Source organism: Perissodus microlepis, chromosome 1 (assembly GCF_051167445.1).
Source record: "Perissodus microlepis isolate ML-2025 ecotype Zambia chromosome 1, ASM5116744v1, whole genome shotgun sequence".
In the NCBI taxonomy this organism is placed as follows: domain Eukaryota; kingdom Metazoa; phylum Chordata; class Actinopteri; order Cichliformes; family Cichlidae; genus Perissodus; species Perissodus microlepis.
Genome location: NC_140461.1, coordinates 26,245,017 through 26,267,152, shown reverse-complemented (window position 1 = coordinate 26,267,152; position 22,136 = coordinate 26,245,017). Strand labels below are relative to the sequence as shown.

The 22,136-nt window shown below is 42.5% G+C and overlaps 1 protein-coding gene across 13 annotated transcripts in view; it reads left to right on the top strand.

Annotated features, from left to right (window-relative positions):
• Nucleotides 1–22,136, top strand: part of baz2ba (bromodomain adjacent to zinc finger domain, 2Ba) — a 67,688-nt gene that overhangs the window by 22,383 nt on the left and 23,169 nt on the right. For all 13 annotated transcript variants that reach the window (XM_084947608.1, XM_084949942.1, XM_084945241.1 and 10 more), the window contains exons 3-8: nucleotides 14,934–15,119; nucleotides 18,789–18,980; nucleotides 19,082–19,243; nucleotides 19,703–19,899; nucleotides 20,002–20,214; nucleotides 20,442–21,068. In XM_084947608.1, the coding sequence (XP_084803734.1) occupies nucleotides 14,936–15,119; nucleotides 18,789–18,980; nucleotides 19,082–19,243; nucleotides 19,703–19,899; nucleotides 20,002–20,214; nucleotides 20,442–21,068 (1,575 nt within the window). In that variant the 5' untranslated portion in view covers nucleotides 14,934–14,935. The remainder of the gene's footprint in view (nucleotides 1–14,933; nucleotides 15,120–18,788; nucleotides 18,981–19,081; nucleotides 19,244–19,702; nucleotides 19,900–20,001; nucleotides 20,215–20,441; nucleotides 21,069–22,136) is intronic.

Sequence of the window (22,136 nt, the reverse complement as noted above, 5' to 3'; positions counted from 1 at the left end):
TTATGACACATCATTTCTGGAACCAGGAAGTATGCCACAATGACTGACAGGATGTAGGATGATATTGTGTAGGTGTTTAAATTGTGCTTTTAGAGGTCACAGTGCCCTTAAAATAGATTTTGAGCATATTATTCTGCGTTGCAACAAGTTAAAGGGCAGGCTTTGTAAGTGTCGATTCTTCATAACCCAGTGGTGCTATATTTACATGAAGAAATCATGAAATTCACTTAGTCAGCAGCGGAAAAACGAGCTTCCTCTCCAAAACCACCCATACCGCTTTCAGCCTTGTTGTGACTTGTTTGTCTGTCGTTGGAGGATTTTGACTTCTTCCAGAACAATTGCACTTAAACACCCTCAGTTCCAGAGAGGACGGGAGCTGGTTACACGGCGGCAAAGTAGCGCTAAAAACACCAAAACACCAGCGGAGCCCGTGAGACAGAAATTTTGAATACACTCTTTCTCCCACCCTTGTTGTAGCCTCTCTCTGTATGCATGTCAGGTGCATGCATGCTATTGTTACTTTCATCACTGGTGTGTGTTGTCATGTGCAGCTGTTTGCTCTCCAGTTAGTGTAGTGTGCAGTGAGTTAGTGGAGTTACGGCTGTGTGGAGTTTCTCTTCACTCTGAGCTTCTCTCTGATTTATTCTTAACATCTGTCTTTGGCAGGTGTGTGGAACCACAAGGTCCTTTCTTCCTGAGCCTGTGATGTAGCTATCATTGCGGGCAGTGTGTGTCTGCGTGTGCGCACGCTTTTTGTGCAAAACAACAGAGAAGGCCTTCCTCCACCCCCTCCTTGGGATGAGTCATATTTGAGCTCTGTGTAATCTAAGCCCGTGTTTCATGTGTGTGAACAGACAGACCCTGAGCAGTGGTCTTGGTCCTGACTCCCTCTGGGGCACTGAGTGGGTGAGACACAGCTATCAACAACAGGCCCAGGCAGCTTCGGTTTCAGCCTCGCTACACAAGGAATCTACTCGTCATGACACAAGCACAGATACACACACACACACGCACAAAAAAAACAAGCAGACATTCATGTAGAGCCAACACTATTCTTTGCTCTCCTTAACTCCTCCTGAAATAATATCAGGTAACAAGACGGGGGCTGATGGCAAGCTTTGCGATTGGCTCAACTAAAAGGAAGTGTTAGGATCCAGAGGGTGGACTTATGGGTCTAGTTTCACATGAAAAGACAGTTGAACACAGGTAACTGCGAGTGTCAGTGTGAGTGTGTGCAAGTGCATATGAGTGTGTGTGCGTATGTCATGTGTAGATCCACCTGGGGGAGTGCAATTGCAGCGCAGTAATGTCAAAGCTGGGTTTGACACAGTCGACAATGGAGACTCAAATATTTTGGCTTTTTATATGAAATCACACAGGGGAAGTGTGGTGATACAGGAAATAGGGCCATGTCAAGGGGGGAAAAAAGGTGCACTACTTGGTGGATATTCTGCACACCATTTCAAAGCACCCCATTGCTGGTGTGACTAACTCTTTTAAGGCACAGCTGGACTTTTAAAAGGGTCTTCAACATTTGCCCCCAGGAGGGAGGAAAATGTCCTGGATAGAGCCACAGAAAGGTGATACTGGAAAAATGAAGCTGTTTCCCATTATGATACTGCTTTTGTTATATAAGTGTCATGTTTTATTACACTTTGAACTGCACTGAAAGGAAAGTGCTTTTTTTCCCTAATTCGTGTGAAATGTTTAATGAAATTTAGTACAAATTTTGCTTGGGTGTGGAAAAAAATAGAGGTTTTTGGCACATGATGTCCCAATTTTGCCATTTGATAACACTGGAAGGGTATAGGCAGGGTCACATTTACAAGAACACAAGGACTGGATGATAGCACTTGTCAAATGTCATGCCTTGATTCTTTTTTCTTTTTTGTCATGACCATTTATTCCAAACTGCATGGCATCAGATGTCACAATAACAGCACAGAAAGACAGAACAAACCATGTCAGAGTAACATTATGCATGCCTCGAGGCAAACTGTGGTGACCACAGTGTTGTACAGTTCTGGTCTTAATCTCAGCTCACTGAACTGTGAATTTCCTTGAGTTGTCTCATTTTAAGCCAGCTCAGACGCAGAAACAAAGAGGTCTTATAATAGTATGGTCTTGTTTTCGTGTCAGTTTCTTGCTATCTTTTGTTGAACATGTACCTTTCACAGTTTCTTGAAGGTCAGACTAAGTTTCTTTGTTTTTTTGATGTGGTTAAAAGAAAGAAAAGAAAAAGGACGACATCTTTTATTTTGAATTTGGAACAAGTGAAAATTGTTTTTCGTTAGTCACATGCTTGCCAGCTGCGTGCATTTTGGCAAGTTACTTGAATAATTTTTCTCAACAGTCATAAAAACAGAAAACACATACTTTTTTCAGCAACATGTCTTATTGTTGCAATTACAGGCACGTGTGAAAATAAACAACATTTGGTTAGTCTCGATGCCCGTTTATGGCCTAGATGCGTTCCAAGTGTGCACAACTTCTCTGATTTAATCCTGGCTCGGGTCCTTTGTTCCATCTAACCCCCCTCCAATATGTTTGGGCGTTATAGTCTAAAAAAAAAACCTCTTGTCTTTACAAACCGCTCTCATTATTGGGGGCAGCAGACAACATTACAAGTCTTTATGACACTACAGCCAGCAGTAAGCATAGTGACTATTTGCTGCCTGGTCCTCATTAAAATATATTTAGATCGCTGTTTATGTTATCATGACCTCGCCTAATTACATAGCGTGTTGTTGTTACAGTATAGTAGTGGGTTTTTTTTGTTCTCTTATAACATCTTTTCATATCATCGTTAACACTCGTGTAATAATGTGTTAGCACCACCAAGGTTTTTTTTTAATCTCCACAGATGTCCCATGTTGTATAATTTGTAATTTTCACTTTTTTGAAGGTGAAAATTACATTCTTGTTTCTTCTAAAACAGAAATTTAGCAAGATATACATATCTTTGTACTTATCCACATGTTTAGATTTTACAGCACATCAGAGCCAAACCATTTCAGCGTTGTCTCACATCACAATGTTTGATCCATCACTCATATAAACAGTGAAAAGATGGAATAAGTAGATTAAAAAATGTGTTTGTTTGTTTGTTTATTGAGCCACGTAACACTGACCTATGGATCATTCAAGCATAAAAATGGAATCACACAAGGGGTAACCGAGTGTTTACCAAAGATCCAATTTTTAAATTGTGATTTAGGCACTTTCTTACTAGCAGCCCTCATAATTTGTTCCCATTTCTTTAGTTGAATCTATGAAAAATGCCAAAGAATAGTTTGAGAGCCATAAACTACTAGTGCATCAAAAAGGTGATTCTTAAACAACTGAAAACATGTCATACTTCAGCATAATGTGCAGTGCGTTTTTTAAAAAAACGAAACAAGAAGGACAAAAGACGGGCTGACAGGCCTAAAGACTATCTACAGCACATGAGAAAAGACTGAGCTATGCCAAATTAGACAAGAACTGGACTGAAAATCACTGACAACAGGTCTCATGGAGGGAATCCGAATTTTAAACTTCTGTTTGAAATTGTTTCAGTTTCCACAAAGAAGGTCAGGAGAAAGGTACCACAGTGAATGTCTGTGGCCATGTGTAAAACAGGCGGAGGCTCTGTCATGGTTGATGTTGGAGATCTTGACAAAGTTGATGGAATTATGAACACAGAAAAGTGCTGTCAGATTTTGATCAAGCATCCACTACCATCTGGAAAGCATCTGATTGGCAACATCTTGCCAGTGATCTTAAACACACTGCTGATGCAGAAAAGTATACCTGGATAGAAACACACACAGAAGGGAACACTTTCAGTCATGGATCGACCTCCCCAGAGTCCAGACCTCACCATTATTGAAGGAGTGGGGGATCATCTTGACAAAGAACAGAACAAACTCAGCCAACATACAAATAAGAGCTTTGAATATCCTTCGAGAAGCCTGGGGAACTATTCCTGAAGACTACTTAAAGAAACTAGAGGACAGAGGACTTCTCTATGAGAGTTCAGGCTGTGTTAAACTAGATATTGACTTTCAAGGTTGTTACAGTTGTACAACACCTTTTTTGTTTTTTTCCTTTATGCTGTAATTACATTTATGTTTGCACATGCTTATAAATCACTGCACCTACTTTCTATTTTTTCTAACAAAATGTAAAGAAACGAGGGGTGGCTCAAGACTTCTACAAGTACAAAGTTGCATATTCTTCTATTAATAATGTTATTGTGTGTTATGTCATTGTGATTCGACAAGCTTTTTTAAAATTATTTTTAACCAGCTCACCCAGTCAATAATTGCACAGGGCCGTTGGTCCCTAAAGTTACGCTGAAAACATGTAGCTCAAAATTGAATAAACAAAAACCTTACAGTCACTCGCCCAGCAAATCAACACGCACAAGCTTGCCAGGACATCTGTGAAGTCTTAAAAGGGACATAGAAAACAAGTCAGCTTAATGTATTGCTTGGTTTGTCAAAGAAAAAAACAAGGAGTGTTGTCACGCATCACATGAGCTCCGAGTTGTGCGTTGGCAAGTTATAAATAAAGTGATGGGATTGTTGAAGATTTGCTCTTGATACAGTCTTCCTTCCTTCCTTTCCGTCTGGAGCAGGATAAAGCGGGAATGAATGCCAGGCTCTATTTGTCTGGAACTATTTGCCCAGCTCATCAGGAAAGGTTGAACTAACTGTCACAGTTAGTTTACAGCAACTAATCTGTGGTGTTCATTAGAAAACCTACGCATATACAAACATTTTCTCCCCTCTGTGCTTTGGCTGCATTTTGTGATTCTTGTGTAATATGGATGTAAATTAGTGGCTGATATCGCAGCTTATGTGTTTGCATGTGTTTGTGTTTGCACGTGTGTGTGTGTGTGTGTGTGCCTGTACGTGGGCATGCACATTCATATGTGTGTGGTAACAGCACAAAGATGTCCCAAGGGTTTTTTCCCCCCTTTTCTCATTACAAATGCTAATGTCACATTAATGAAATCGGCTTAGTTTAAGGTTTATAGCGTAGCCTACACTGAGAGATTTGGCCTTGACACTTCCCACATATTTCAAGTTGAATCACATTTTTTTTCCTGTGGGCATACAGTTCTGAGTTAAACTGGGCCCTGAGTGAAACTTCAGAGGTAAACTTTAGGCCACGCTTGCCAACCTTTGTCATCATTGTAAATTGTTGGGCCACAGGCTGCCCGCTGCTCAGCTTCCAATGATGAGTGCTAGCTTAGCAACAGCAGTAATGGCTTCAATGAGGGTCTGGCTAATGTAAACATTGTGGTAATGTGCAAGCGGCGGTTTGTAGAGTCACAAGCTGTTAATCATTGCTCAACAGAGAGCTTGTCAGGCACAACAACATGCCAGAGAGTTAATCATAGTTATAGATCCCTCCTTTTATGCAGAGGACATATTTAACAGCTGAGTTTCTAATCACTTGGCCTTTCCAGTAAGCACGTACAGTCATATTAGCAGCCATGATTCCAAGGGTCAAAAAGAGAGAGGAAAAACAAGAAGCGAGTAAACAGCTGCTTTAAAATGCACGTATCTAAAAGAATTGTTTACCATTACATGTACAACCAGGGACATTTACTAGGTTGTTGAATCATAATGTATTAATTTCATATTGTCATACTGTCTAGCATATTGAAGATGAGCCGGTGATATTTCTGCCATTTATACCCTTAACACATCAGTCTTAGTCTGTTTCTCCCACTCAAGTGTGATAGGTAGCATTTTCTAACCTTTCGCTGAGGTTTTACTTCTTGCCTCAGTTTGAGTTTTTTTCCTTCTTCTTTTTTTTTTTTGCAAAAACAAAGGCTTAACCAGTAACTGTGAGAAGAAAGATTTTTCTTTGTAATTAAAAGCCAATTTTGTAAAATTGATTAGATTATGCTAATCAGTGGAGATAATATCTTAAAAGCAGTGTGAGGAAAGGAGATAGAGGGAGTGTGAAGAGTGGAAAGGAGTGACAGTCCAGCCGCCATTACAAGCTGCTGATTTCTGCAGAGTGCTTCATAAAATGTCAGAGCGCTTCTCCCTGAGCAAGACACTGAAAAATGGCAGCGCTGTGATGTGCTGGCACCTCACCTGCTGCACTGTGTGCGAGTGTGTGCATGTGTTTGTTAGAGAGCGAGAGAGAGACTGAGCGAGAGAGGAAGAGTGTAAGTGTGTGTTCATTTGTGTGAGCGTGTGCTTGCTCCTGTGTACATGCCTGTATGTGTGTTTTTACATCTGTGCGTGTGTGTGTGCGTGCGCGTGCGTGCGTGTGTGTATGTGTCCACGCTGGCCTCCCTCCCATGTTGCAGTGAAGCAGAACAGAGTGGCTGACTGCCTGCTGCTTTGCCTCCCTCTCTGTCAATATAACACCATTCTCCTCCAGCCAGTCATTTTCACATGTTTAACATTAAGTAAAGCACACATTTGAACAGAGGAATACAGCTGATTGACATATTGAGTTTAATGCTGGTGGATTTTCTCCCATCACAGCTTACTGTAGGTTGCCAGATTGTTGCTCTGAAGACTACTCAGTGGCTTTTTAGACCTTCACCTGATTGCAGTGTTCAAACGCAGATGCAACACCAGGGATTGCTCGCCACTCTAAATACCTGTAAACATGCTTTCTTTTCTGCTCCCTTCTGTTAAGAGCACCTCGAACCTCATTTGCACTTTAGCATTTGTCTGTTTTTGTTGAGAAGAAAGCAGTTAATGAAGTCAATTTGTCAGGTGTTGCTAATGTTTTTAATAAAAGCAAGAAATAAGAGGAAGTGTGAACAGTGGAGCACAAGGGGAGAAGGACTGGGCAGGAGAAAGGTGTTAAGGTGGGGGTTTGGAGAAGAGATAAGCCAGAGATGTGAGCAGTCATTTCATTAAGCAGTAATTGCTAAGTGAGCTGCTAACTATATAGCAAATCTATGATCTGGGATGCCACTGGCTGCATGGTTCACCCATAAGAGTTTTTTAGTTTTTACTGGCCATAACGGTCATTTAAACCAAAGTAATTTACCGGTATTCTTTTCATGGACACTTATTTTCTGAGCCCTGAAACCAGCAAAAGAAGGAATCTGACGACTGCAGCAGCTTTGTGTGGTTGAGAGGAAGAGTGAAAAATTAGGGTTTGTGACTATACATGTCTTTTCATTTCTGTCAAATAACACATTATGTGCTGCAGTAGCAGCATCAAACAAAAAAAAAGTGACTGGTAGTCTTGGATAAGCTATTCCAGCCATCGCACCACTTATCCGAATTCTGTCACATTTGCACAGTGATATCAGTTATCTCTTGCAAGTAAAGTTTCAGCCGAACAGAACTCTAAATGTTTTTCTTCCCATGGAAATGGTCAGGAGGGCCTCAAACAATTGCTCTAGCACGACTGGCCGCTCTCTGGCTATTCCATTGTTCTGTCACTGTCAGTTTGTTTTGCTATTTGACATGCATGTCATTTGCATTATGCATATCTGGAGTACTGCGCTCATTTTCTCTCCTCCCCCCATCTTCTTCTCTCTCACACGCTCCTTTTTTTCTTGCTATTCCCTAATAACTGATGTTATTTCCTGGTAGTTAAAATTATTTCCTGCATTCATTTAAATATGTACGTTTGTCTTATTAAGATTTTGTCAGTTAAATAGTAGTCAATGTGGGTAAACCTTGTTTTATGGCATAGATTGTGTGTCATTTCACATCACTGGTGTCATACATAACATGAGCTCAACAGCATGCAACAAATCAGTGAAATAGTACACTTTTAAATACGTGCAATCTCATCTATTACATTTTGTATTCAGTTAAGCCATTACATCACAAGTTATTGAGGAATGCCATCATTACAAAACAGAGAATCAAAGCTTGCACTGATCAACTTAGTCTGAGGGAGATTACTACATTGCACTATTGACACAGTGTCTGTTAAGATTAAAGAAAAATTACTGGACGTTAGATTTTACAGCCTTTGCAATTTTCTGGGTTGATTCCGATTTTCGTTCTAGAAGTTTTAATTGACAGCATTTGCGGTCATTTTTGTGACCTTTCTGTTCATAATAATTAATATTAAAGCATTGAATGGAGGCTAGACGTCTCAGTCCAGGTGAAAATGAACTGCAATATCTCCCACTTCTATCATGTAAAGTGTCTTTAGGTTTGTAAATAAATCTGGAAAACAAAAAAACCCCAAAAAAACTAAGGGGGTGGGTCACTGTGAGACTGTGTTCAGCTGTTTCTTGTACCTTGAAAAGTGTGGATTGAGCTGGGATCATGCTAAGTTTGAAGAAGAGATCCTCCTGCAAACCTGACCTGTTCATACATGAATTTTTACAAGTGTAAAAACAGGGAACCCACCAATCGCTTCACTGACAGATTATTGGCTGCAGCATTAGCATTACGAAGTAGGTCAGATAAAATTAAAGTCCATTATGTATACATACCATTTCGTTTTGTGGTAGAAACATCTTTTCAGGATGTTGACCAATCAGATCATCGGAGAATGCAATACAGTTGAGCTAATTCCACTTACTGGCCCAATAAATGGTGAATCTCTGCTTAAATACTTTGCTACTCAGCGTCGGTTTGCTGTGGCTCTTCTGTTTTGGATCAGTTTTGCTGTAGTTTTTTTTCTCTGCATTCAAAACACAGGATTTAACGGCATTAACTACAATCAAAGTTAATATTTACAGCAATTATAGTATTTTTGCACTGCTCTGTTAGGAAATTTCGTGAAAAAAATTAGATATGATTATTAGATTTTGAGATGATTTGCGACTTCAGAATTGTGCAAACGTCTGCAAAGGTCTCTTTAAATACCGGAGAATTGCATCTGCTGGATTTGATATGCAGGATGTATTTTGTGAAGTGAATTGTTATTCTAGTATCTGAGCTCAATGTTTTAGGCCTCGAGGTACATTTTTTTTGCACATCATCAGTTTGGCTGTGCACTGAGTTACATACAAAGCTCTGTAGTGAAAGGTGAACTAGCACAAATGTAATTTAAAAAAGTGTTTTAAATGATAATTAACCTTAAAAGGCATTGGCTCACTACTCACTTTGCCTCTGCTGCATCTGTTGGGTGTCTGTTTGTGCGTTGCATTTTTTTTTGTTATTCTGTGCTTCCAAAGTCCTCTGAAGTCATTATAGATTCTTGTAGACACATGCAGCCAGTGGCGAGCAGATCTGGTTCAGTCTACAGAAAAACAGTAATGAGCATTGAGACTGGCAGATGAGTGTGAGTGGCTAGCAGAGGGAGAAGGGCAGATTCATCAGGGATGATTGCCTGATACACACTTCTGGTTTTTTGATGTGAAGACCCTGCTAGGTTACCATGGGGAGAATAATTAGCTTTGGGTGGATGCAGATGCGAATGAGCATAAGAGATGGGAATTTTCTTATTGAGCTTACTTTATGATACTTAGAATGGTGCATAAGGGTGTGCTTGTGTGCACACAGATACACACAGATTATCCTCTTTTTTTGCAACACTTGCACACAGACAGACACTCACTATCATCTCTTTCTCTTCTATTTATGGCCAGGAAATGGGAGTAGTGCTATGTCTGGTTGAGCTGAGTAACACTATTCTGTCACACATAGGTTTGACATCAAACACAAGTGACAAGCCTATCCTATTCCTCTCCACCGAGTCATCACCATGTCCCAAAATCACATTATTGTCACTGGGAACCCAGCAGAGACGGATGGTGAGTAGGGGTGTTGATTCCAGACTTTGGCATCTACACTATGCTTGAAAAGGCAAATAAAGCCATTTGGCAAGAGCTGATTTCTTGTCATTTCAAAAATATACAGAATGCGTGTGGCACACCATTTGGTTTTATATTTTAACTAAAGCCTCTTACCACTGCATGGATGCGCATATGTGTAGAGGTTACACCAGGGCCCGGTAAATACTAAGTCTGGAAACTCTTCTGTCACACGCCACACTCTACCATTTGTTGCACACAGGACCATATCATTACCTTTTTTACCTGGCAGGCAGTAAGCAGCTCTAGCGTGGTAAGCTTCAGTGTTACATGAAAGCAGGCAGGCAGTGTTGTGGCTGTAATAAGACCTGTGGCCAGCACCACTGCCAAGGCTAGCTGAGGAAGGGTGAGAGATGGTGCCCATCCCCTACATGCCCCGCTCTGCCATCTGTCACTGGGCAGGAGTGGTGCCGAGGGAGGGGTCTGAGTCACTCTAGTTGTTGTCACCTAGACAGGCCACACTGGGGCATGCTGTCTCTTTGTACTCCCTTTCAGGCATTGGCACAATGCTCTGTGAGTTCACCATGCAGTTATGCAGTTTTTGTGCAAATCCAGTTTAATATGATTATTCAGTTATTCAGTGTTCTTTACTTTTTGTACTTCATTAATTAAAAAAGAAAAAAAGTGTGTGTAATGGAGTGTCTCAGTGATAAAACACTCCAAGTAAAATAGAGCTATAACAATTAGCTGATTAATAAAGCCACACAATCAGTGCTAAACCATGATGTAACAGAGTACACACTGTCTCTTTAAATGTTCTCTGAGTTGATGTTTGACATGGGACAAAGGTTGTCACTTTTTTTTTTTTTTTTTTTTTTTGCCAAGATCCCTGGTTATGTCATTTCCTGGCTGATGGTATGTATGCGGAGAAGGAATGGGAGGGGTGGTGGTGGGGGAGAGCAAAGGGAGGAGAAATGGGGTCAAGCAAGCTTGTGCGTGCATTCGGTCAGCATTCATTGCCAACAAGCATGCAAAGCGCAGGCATCCACATCCATACGAACATGTCACGCCTACAAAAACATACACCCACACGAACCTATACGAACACACGGACAGATGGGAAGTTCAAGCAGTGAGGCTGAACAGCAGCTTCACAAGATCAGAAATAAGAGATCTTGTTGCTGATTCAGACAGTGTCAATGATCTCACTTTGGCGAACACTAGCGCAACAGAAAGTACTGCTTTGTGTGTGCTATGCCTTTTGGAGTGAGTGATTCACCACTTACTTACTGGCTGTTTTCCCCCTACCTGATAACCAACGTGTCTGGATATTAGACTTATAAAAAGCATTATTAATTCTCAGAAAGACTTTGACTGGCTATGCGATAAGTCAGTATGGTTGTTTTGAGCAATAATGGGAAAAAATAACACTGTAAAACTGATGATTACTCACTCCAATCCTTTTTGTTACCAACAACCTTCATCATGACACACTTGCTATGTTGACATTTTTTCTTTCTTTTTTTTGGCTGACTGAACACAGAGGTCTGCTTTAGACACAGTTGCACATCACAATAAAAGGTAGGGAGCGAGAGATCTGGAGGGGAGAGTGAATGTTGTAGAAGCAGCGATGATATACTCTTTGTTGTCTATGGTGAGGAGAAAAAAGAAAGGGAGCTGGGAGCCGCTGTGTGTGTCTTTGAATGAGGTCAGGGCATCATGGGGAATAATGCATTTCCCTTCTCTTGCGCCAGGCGCTCCTTCCATTACGGCTGGAGAAGAGACATTGTGTCCACACTCTGATTACCACTGATCCATGCTGATGACTCTGTTGGCGGATTATCTCAGTTAGTATCAGCCATCTGTTACTGTGTGTATGCGTATGTGTGTGTGCGTGTGTGTTTTGTGTGTGCGTTGAAGGGGTGAGGAGAAAAGGGGCAGGAGACACACATACACAGGAGGTTGAATAGTTTGAAGATGCGACACACACACACTCACACACATACGTGCCCACAAGCACTTCCATAGGCACATGCATTGGGAGTCTTTTGTTAAACCGCCGCATGTGTAACAGAGCACCGCTACATACACGCAGCACAGACACACAACACCACAAAACAAATGCATGATGTAAGGCCGCGATACCGAGCAGCACGGGCCACCAAATGCACTCACACTATCTCTCCTTTATGCTATTCCGCCCTCCTTTCAGATCACACTGACGTGTGAAGGCTCCTATATGAAGGCCAAGTGCAATCATAAAACTGCAGAGCTGTTTATAGCTACACTATCTCCTGAAGGGCCGCTGCGTCTAACCACTATTAGCCGCATGCGTTGACAGCTGGGTGCTGTGTTGTATTTGTGGACGTGACTGCGAATCCGGTGCTGGAACACATCTTATAAATCATAGTTCAGCTATTAGCATAAATTCTCCCTCTCCTTGCATCTGCGAGACCTGCTGTTTCTGGTTGCGGCGTTCTCTGTTGATTGGTTGGTGTTGTTCAAGTCAAATTGATTTAGCCGTTCACGGAGATTATAACGCTTGCCTTATACCGCCACTGTGGTGTGCCGTTAATTACCTATAAAATCAAGCTAATTCTGATGCTAAATCCATTTTAATTTCTCATAATTAAGTCAGGATTGGATCCTTAAATACCTTGGCGCTCCATTATTGTTGCAATCATTGTTGTTGCTGTGCATTTGGTGGTACATTGCTGAGCCCAATCTTATTATTGTTATTAGATTTAATTGCTCTAAGTGATCAGTTTGTAGTTGTCAGAGGAAGATGGACTCGCCCCGCAGTCGTTTCTTTCCCCCCGCTGTCCTTTCTCTCTCTCTCTTTCCGTCTCTCATCCCAGGAAGAGGCCCTTTGAGAGATTGTGAGAGATGAGAGGAGATGAGGGGGAGGGTAGCTCTGCTTTACACCTCTGCAAAGAAGGGATTGCTTTTTTGTTGTTTGTTAGGGGGGGGAATCAATTCTGTTCACATCATCACGTTTTGACAAGGCGAGGCATTAAGTGCAGATATTGAGAAACGACAGAAACGGTTTACAGGCTGTCCTTCATCTTCTCCACTCTTTCCCTTTCTTCTGCCTTTCCCACCTCCCCCCCATACCCCCTCTACACCCCACAACAAAATCAGAGTATATTGTCTTGCTTATTCCTTTTTCCTTCTCAATCTCTCAAACTCTCTTTCCCTCCCTCTGTCTATGTTTCTCCCTTCCTGTGAAAAGGTAGGGAAATGATCCGCTTCACTTACCAGCTGACACCACGTAAGCCTGATCGTCCTCCGAGACACAAGCCTTTTGTTTTCGTGTGCATTATGATAATTATGAAGGGCCACAGCTCCTCTCCATTTTCACAACACTTTTGATGATACTTGCTTTTTTTTTCTTTTTTGGCCAGACGCAAATACAGAAAAGTCACTTTTTCTTTAAATCTTGTGAAAGAATCCTTTTTCCATTTTTTTTCTTTACACCCTGACCTGACATTTAAAAGGTGACAGCCAGAGTGAAGGAGCATAGAGTGTGACAGCCATTCATGCAACAAAGTGTTGCACTGAGGTAACAGTTTCTTTTGGTGCGGGTGGGGTGGGTTTGAAATTAGGATAAACTCCCCATCTTCACTCAGCTGGAAATGTATTCTTGTAACTAACGTGTAACATTCATTCACTGCCCGTTTAGGTTGATAATTTGTCTCTTTAACCCACATCCTGTCACCTCACGTGAGCTACAATTCGAAGGACCTTTGACCTTGCTCTTATTTGCACAGCCAACCTCTTTTTCACTGCAGCAGTGGCGGGGATGGCTTCCCAAGTCCGATGGCACACCAGCCTCCTCCCCGTGGACTGCAGCAGGTTTTCTTGTCATCCGCGTCTCTCTCTCTCTCTCTCTCTCTCTCTCTCTCTCTTGTCAGTGTTGCTCCTGGCGAAAGGCTGATACTTGATATTCAGAGGATAGCAGCTTTTGTCTCAGAGATTTAATCAGTGGCTCTGCTCCCACTGCAGAGGAGAGAGGGAGGGAGGGAGGGTGGCGGAGGGGTGGCAGGAGCGAGAGAGAAGGCGAAAGAGAGAGGGAAAGAGAGATGGAGGCAGAGACTGTTTATGTGTAATGACACAATAACAAAGCCTGCCTGTAAAACACAATCTGCAAACTGTGCTTTTGAAGGGGATTTTCAGTCCTGGATTAGTGTCAGGCAGAGGGATATGGAAAAGGAGAAGAGAGAAAAAGAGTCAGGTTGATGTGATAGACAGAGGAGGTGATTTTTGTGTATGTGTGTGTCTGTCTGCAGTGGGGGCTGTAATGTGTGAACGTGTGTGTGTGTGTGTCAATGTGTGTGTTTTATATTTGTTTGCCTCCACAAGTCAGCGGTTGTGTGGGCATAGCCACATTGTGTTCTCAGTTGTAAGCAAAAGGGGATTAGAGCTGAATAATGTAAGTAAAATATTTGGCTGCAGAATGGCCAAATGTTTCTTGTGAGGGTTTGTGTTGTTGGTTGGTTGATAATGGCTGGCATGGTAACTCTGTGGAACCGATAATGGAAAAAAGCTACCGTGTTGGTTAATGCACCAATCATCTAAAAGCCCATCCATTTAGTTCTGGTTCCAAGTGAAAGGAGGCAGAGAGTAATGCTGTCTTTAAAGGCCTCAAAGAGCTCTTTTAATTTGAATGACTTTTTTTATTTTTTATTTTTTATCAGGGATGTGTAAAGGGATCCTGTTTGTGAGTTTGCACGCGTTTCTGAGTCCCCGCGAGTGACAGGAAAAGTGACAAACATGTTATTCGTCTATGTTGTGTTTGACATTTTGCCTAACCTTTGTCATTTCAACTGTCCCACTTCAAACTCACCAGAGCAAGTTTCTTGTAAAAAGTGGCCGTCCCGCTGTGGAACAGATTCTCAGCAGGGGCATGTTCCTGCATCAAAATGTGAAACCTGCTTTGTTGTCCCTTATCAGAGTCCTTAAACATGTCATCCTCCGTCCTACCCCATATTGAATCAATAGAGGCTGGGAGCCAGTGAGCATGGCTAAATGGAAATATTGTTCAGGGGAAGTGAGATGTGAAAGGAAAAGTGTCAGGAGGTGTGTGTGTGTGGTTGCTTGTGCATGGGTGTGCTCGAATGTGTGTGTTGGAGGGGGGCACAGTATGCAGTTGTGTGTACGCATTTAAGTGTGTGTTTGTCAGTGTACGGGTGGGTGTTCTTTCCTATTGTAACCCTGCTGATTGGATTGTGTTTGACAGATATGGAGTCTGGAGAGCGGCTGGTCTCCCCTGCGCCCACCCTGTCTGCTGCTCGCACCTCCTCCCCTGCGGCCTCTTCCTCATCCTCATCCTCTTCTTCTTCCTCTTCGTCATCACCTGCTCCGCACTCTAAGAGCAGCCTGGCCCCGAGCCCCTCAGCACTGGGATCCACCCTCAGCGCCTCCGGTAAGAAACAGTTGCGTCAATCTTCTGTCTCTGAAACCGTGGGTACAGAGGAGGAAAAATACCAACACACGGTTCAAACAGTTTTCACATAACCATAACAAGATGCCCCGAAATATGGCCGCCTTCATGTCTCGATAGCATTCAGAATCTTCCTCATTTCTTTACCATGAAAAATGAGTTTTTTCCAGTGTTAATTACACAGTTATTTTGCAGCCGGTGTGAATACACCTCTCTTCCAGTTACATGGATTTCTCTTTTTTTTCCCTGACAGCTTGGGTTGCAATTGAAAAGCTGCTGCATTAATGAATCCCAAACAATTAGGGGGCTCTTTTGTGTGAGAAACACACACATGCTTCGCCATGTCTCCTGACAACCTTCAGCTCTCTGGCTCCAGCTGCCTCGGAGTCAGGCTCAGCACGCCACTGTGCATGGATGCATGTGTGTGTGTATGTGTGTGTCTGTGTGTGAGAAAGAGAGAGAGAAAGAGCCTCTGCCTGCATGATTTAACATTTGTTAGCCACTCAGTGTCTAGTCATCCCTGTCCAGCATCCAGCCGCCTTTCTATGTATTGGTCAAAGCCATTAGGCAAAGAGGAGTGTGTATATATGGTGTGAGTGTGTGTATCTGTTGTATCTCAGTGTGTTTTTCAAATATCCCTTGTGTGAGAGTGAATCATACTCATACTTTCGTTCTCCTCATCTCTTAATGTCTTGCTGTTTTTGCTGTTTTTTTCGTAGGCCTGTTATGTACACACACAAACACACAAACACACGCACAAACAAAACCACCATCGCACTGAGTAGGGAATAGGATATCTAGCTTTCTCCATGATTGTCGTGTTTTCTCTCTGTTACGAGAAAAGGAAGAAGTAGAGAGGATAGAAAATGAAGCCTGTTGTTTTGTCCTCCATATCCTCAATGTTGCCCCAAAGAAGAAGCCATTAGGAGTGTCTCCTTCTTATGCATTATAAATCCCTCTTATCCCTGTGTGCCATTACGCGTGCTCAGATTTTCTAGATAAGCGATTTTGGACTGAGCATCAAATGAAATGCTGAGAGGCAGACTGTTAGCTCTGAACTTTTGCTGTGCTTTGTGGGAAATCAAGCAAGCAGTTCGTCTTCATTTCACACACAGCGCTTTGTTCAGTGTGTGCGCGCTTTAGCTCAAACTTGTAGTGGAGTAAAGCAACTTGAATCACAATTAAAAGCAAAAACATTCTCATGCAGAACAGCAAGAACATGTCAAGTGTATATTGTGAGCAGATACCATCGGTATAAATATATGTTAATACCGATATAGAATCATCACAGACTGTGCGGGCATCGATTCATCGTCCTTTGCCTGTGTGCCAAAAACACTTAAGAAAAAGAATCTTAGGAACGCATGAAAAAGTTAAAAAAAAAAAAAGAAAGAAATACACGGACTCCTGTTTATGTGTGTGCGCATGTGTCATTGATGAGGATATCACTTGGAGAATAAAAGCTGATCTGCGCTTGTAGCACTCTCTCCTTCTGGGATCAACTCACGGATGCAATTAACTTAAATCTGTCTGTGGAAATTTGATTGACTGCAACAAACAACAAATTAATCCCCCTTCGGCAGCATCCAAACATGAAAAAAGCAGGCGGTGCAGTTTGTCAGAGTGGAGGAAGGATTGAAACAGAATGAGAAAGAGGGCGAGGGAGCGGGGGAGGGGGGGGGGGGGGGGGGAGAAGGGGGGGAGGAAGAGCGAGTAGGTAATCCAAGGTATGTCTTTCCCGTGCCTCTTTCTCGATTCAAATTTTTAGATTTAATTATTCGCCTTCTGGAAGCCCGCATTAATATTGAAAAGGCATTTGCAGATGTCACTTTGTGTTGCCTAGAAAAGAAGGGGGAGGGGGGAGGGGGAAGAGGGGAAGAGAGGTGGGCACCCCAGGCATAAGCGAATGCTGTGGCTGGCCTTTCTGTGGGTTGCATTGCAGTCGTTTATCTTCGTATCCACTAGCTGACACTGGCAAGGCGGGCTCTACATATTCAGCATATTCTAATGCCATTCAAAAGGCAGATTTTGCTGTCTTGTGGCAGAGAAGGGCCTTGGCACCAACACAAAGGGCTATACTCTCATCCTGCCAGCTTTCCTGGTATGGCCACATACGCGCAAACAATTTGATTCACACTCATTTCATAGTCTTCTCCAGTGTTTTGTTTTGTTTTTTTTGTGCTATAGAGCACATGTAACTGGCCATACTAATAGACCATGTACTGCATTAGCTCTGAAAACACTCCTCTTCCGTGTCACTCTGCTTTACATTTCTGTGTGCATGTGTATAGTAGTTTGACATTTTCATCTGCACTGTGCATAACACTTTCCTTTTCTTCAGTCATCACTTTTTCTTCCTTTTTTTCTTTCTTTCTTTTTTTTTGCATGTGTATTACCTGGCTTATGCAGAGGCATCAAGCAGACTTGCTCTCCTTTTCTGGAATAGAAATTGAATTTGCATGAAATATGCTCACACCAAATTGCATCTGACTCTGGGAGGAGGTAATACGTGGCAGTCGCCCCTGCCAGAAATGATTGTGCTCAGGAAAACGCTAGACGATGATGATGTTGATGAAGTATTCTTCTCTGCTGAAATTGAATGCCAAAAGGATAGAAGGAGGTTAGCTTTTTACACTGTATGCATGCTCCTCTTTCTCTCACCGGGACTATCCAGTCTTTGTTACCGTGTGACATATTCTGACAGTCATTTTAAACTAAAAAAAAAAATTGCTATAAACAAGTGGCTCTATGCCAGAATAGGATTATGACAGCATGGTCTGTAATCTAAATGTGCGTGTTTCATGATATATGCGTGAGAGTCACATTGAAGTGCTGGTGTGTCAGGCTCAGAAACAGTATGGCTGCCGTTTAAATTTAGGTGCAACGAGCACCTTGAAAAACTTGAAGTTAATTCTTCCACACACTCAGAAGGCAGTTGTTCTGTATTTAATTCCTCTATAGTCAGGTGGATAAGAAGCGACATCTTCAAAAGCTGTTTAAATCTAGTTTTTACACTCTGTCGATTCCTACATCAAGAGCTCAGAGATGTAATTGAGAATAGTCTTCTCAGTCTGTGCAAATAAACATACACAGAGCTAACAGTAGGGCAGTAAGGTGTAATAAATAACTGTCAAACCAGCTGTGCAGTAATGTCAAAATTGAACTTTACGTAACACAAAGTATTAAATATGTACAAGTAGTAAAATTTAGTCATAAGCATTTTTGTCACTTCAAAGCAAAATTTATTCTTTTGCGTGGAATTCATCTTTTAATCCTGTCGTATAGGAGTTGTTTGTCACTATCTCAAACTGAAACAACTGCTTTAAAAAGCTGTTTAATACTATCAGCTATCAGGAACAGAATAATACCCGTAACGAATGAGCAACTTGTCCTCTTAACAGCTGTTTACTTACTTTGTTTTATTTTAACATCTGAAGATCTGGCGGAAGTGCATCATTTCTCCTTTTACAGGACAGTTTCTGGTAAAGGGAACATGTCAATCTTTAACTTAAAATTAGATCAAATGGTGAAAACATTTCTGCACCTGTTGCTTTGTTTCACTGTGCCACTGAGCTCTTATCCACACCCTTTTAGTGTGGAGTGTACTTTAAAACATTTGGACATGTCCTTCTTGGTTCGGCTCTATCTTAGGCCGTCTGTTTGGAGCAGCAGGAGAGCAGCCCTTCATTGGCTCCACATTGTCAAGTGCCTTCCCTCTGGTCAACCACCCAGCATTTGGAGCCCTCTACACTGCCGGAGCAGGCAGGCCGGAGTTTGGAGGCCTGGGCTCTCTAGGCATGTCAGCTGCTCTGGCTGCCCATCCCCAACTAGGAGCCCTCTCTGGTAAGAGGATGACATTTGAATTTTGGGTAGCAGTTGGTTAAGGGGACTATACCTTTAATCTTCTCCTCTCGTCTCCTCTCCTCTACTTTCTGACCCGACAGAGTGGTGGCGAGCTGCCGAAGCCCATGGACGGGGAGCTGCTGCCTTTCTCCCCTCTTTTATCGGCTTTCCCCCATTCTTCGCCCCTCACATTCAGTCCAATCACAGCGCCAGTCCTGTTCCGATCAGGATGCCCAGCAAGAATAGCCATGCTGCACCTAAAGGTACATCGCTGTCCTGGGAGCTTATTTTCATTGCTCAGTCTTCCCCCTAACCCTCCCATAATCACTATCTGTGCATCTTCCTCCACAACCTAAATCCACTTTGCCCTATGATGAGATTTCTCTTTTTCGAGGCAGATTTAATGACTTTCAGTCCTCACTTAGTGATTCTGTTAACCTCTATCTCCCCGCTCTTTCCCTCATGTTCCCTCTCATAATCTCTGTTTCTGGCACTCTTTTAATTTCACAGTATCTTTTAATTTATCTTTTATTATGTAAACCACTCGTGTTGGGCTTGTGCCTCGCACAGCTCGCATGTTAGATGAGATACATGTATAAATCAATATTTTTATTAGCCTTATTTCAATCTGCTGTTAGTTCCACATATTCCATTATCGCTTGTTGGAAAGTTCTTAGGAGAGATGAAGCTGATTAGTAATACAGCAGAATTTGTGTTTCTAGGGGTGAATGGTGCAGTGAATGGAAGCGGGGCCTGCCCTCCTGTCACACAATCAGGGAGCTTTTCTGCGAGTCCGGCTCCTGTTCAGGCACCAACCAAGCCAACCAAAAATTCAGATCCTGCTAATAGCCAGCGTAGCAGCCCTCAGAACAATCCCACAGAGATGGTGGAAAAGACAACTCAGAAACCTAAAGAGAAGGTCAGTGCTGAGATCAAAATTACTCTTTAATTTGAAATAAGCCAGTTTGTGTTGCATAGTGAAGCTGATTGTTACAATGTTTTGTTTTTTTTCTCAATTCAGAAACCAAGGAAGAAGACAGCTGACACTTCTGTGGTGAGCAATAGTGAATCAGGCACATCATCAGACAGCTCAAGTGACGGGTCCCTCAGCAGTGATCTGGAAGACCTAGCAGAGGATGATGAAGACGATGATGACGATGACGAGGACGACGAAGAGGAGGACAAACACAGCGAACTGTCTGACACAGAGAAGCGGACAAAGAAGAAAACAAAGGTAAAGAGGAAAAGTTCAAATGAGTAAAAACATTAGGAAAGTGAAGGTGAAAAGAAGGAGGCCACTGCGCCCTCAGCTGCTCCACATGGTGCACTTGACTGCACTTGGTGCGCAGTGCTTTCATTCACTAAAATAGTGCCCACAATGTTGAATGAATTAAAATAAATTATCGCATACCACAGAGAAAGCCTTTGTTCAAACAGTTCTTTATTTCATGCCCGCACCAGGTTTTGATACCCAGCACTGGAACTGCAAAGAATGACAGACCACTCTCTGGGGATGCCAACAGAAAGAAAGGCACCCAGGCCCAAAAGGTCCCCTCCAATCCCCCGACCCTTGTGCCCTTACCCTGCTCTGTCTCTCCTCCCGCCTTGTCCCAAACCTCACCGCTGGCTCTTCACAGCTCCAGGTCCCGGACAGAGGGACCACAGCAACACTTTAGTGTGATCCAGTCCACTGGCCTGGCTGCCAACTCAAAGCCCCTGGCACTCCTCACTCAACCCCGCAGGGAGTCGTCACCGTCTTCCTCCCCCATAGCTCTCACCACATCTCCAAAGGCACCGTCCAGCACCGCTTCGCCCAAACCTCCCAAGCTGCTGCCCTCCAACTCCCCTCCGCACCTTCCCCTCTCCCTCTGCTCCTCCCCTAAGCCTCTCTCAGTTCCCTCTCCACCCCGCTCGACTCTCCCGATGCCTACCTCCCCAAAACCTTTTGGTTTGACCTCATCTTTAACAAGCTCCCAGAAGTCCTCACTGAAGCCACCAAAGCACTCTGTCTCTGGCACCGCCAAATCCAACAAAAGGAAACTTTTGGAAGCTTCACTAGCGCAGATCAATGAGTTCAGGCTGCGACAGGTAAGCCTGCCTGATAACATCAGTTAAATAATGTCATTTACGCACACAGTATCCTGTGAGAAAAATATTGCTCCACACACCGCTTTACTGATCAAAGTTACTAATAACAAATTGACAATAATGACATTATTCAGTGGAGCTGAGTACGCAGTCAGATCTGCAGTTCTGTTTATCTCTTTTCCCTCATCATTACCATACCATAACCAGCCTCTCTCTCTCTTTTTTTAAAAAAAATCTGGTGGCTGTTTTCAATTTTTTTTAAGACAGAATCCAAACAGCTTCCAGACAGCTACAGATCTGTTAGTGTAGCTGCGCAGTCAATTAAAAAGAAAATCATAACTGTTACAGTTTCTCTTACATACCAGTCTGGGATTTTATATCAAAGGGAAACAAGTGCCAAACAGCCTCATCAAAATTAACATGGCCTGGAGCTGAATCTCACAGCTGCAAATGGACATCAGTCAGCATCTTTGTTTTGTATAGTAGATGCATTACTTTTTTCTTTTTCTCTTTTTACTTCTATTGCACTGGGATTGTCATAGAACAACAACTAAACATCTAAGCTATCTGGATACAAATGTGACAAATTAAAGGAAAAAAAACCGACGGGGATTGATTCTGTGCAGTAAGGGAATCTGTTCAGCCTCTTATGGTATGAAGGTTTTTGCTGGCACTGTGGTCCACTTGTCCTTCTAGAGGGCACGTCAAGGTCACTGTGAGTCAATACAAAGTTGCTCTGAGTGGTTATCTTTATCCTATCATTAAAACAAATTGAATAGGATGACAATTCTCACTCGATGGGACACAAGGCATCACCAAATGTTTGAAGAGTATGAAAATAATGTGAAATTATATGCTGTGACCTTGACAGTCACTAGATCTCAATCGAAATGAATAAATCTCAGGATTTTGGGGCTGACATGTGCAAAACACCAAATAGTGGAATATCTTTTGGAATATATGTGAGTTTCCTTTCAGTAGACTCCAGAGTCTAGCACAAAGTGTTTGCTTTATGGTAGCTTTATGCTGGCTTTTCCTTTAATTTCGTGTTATTACCCAGAAGTTTCT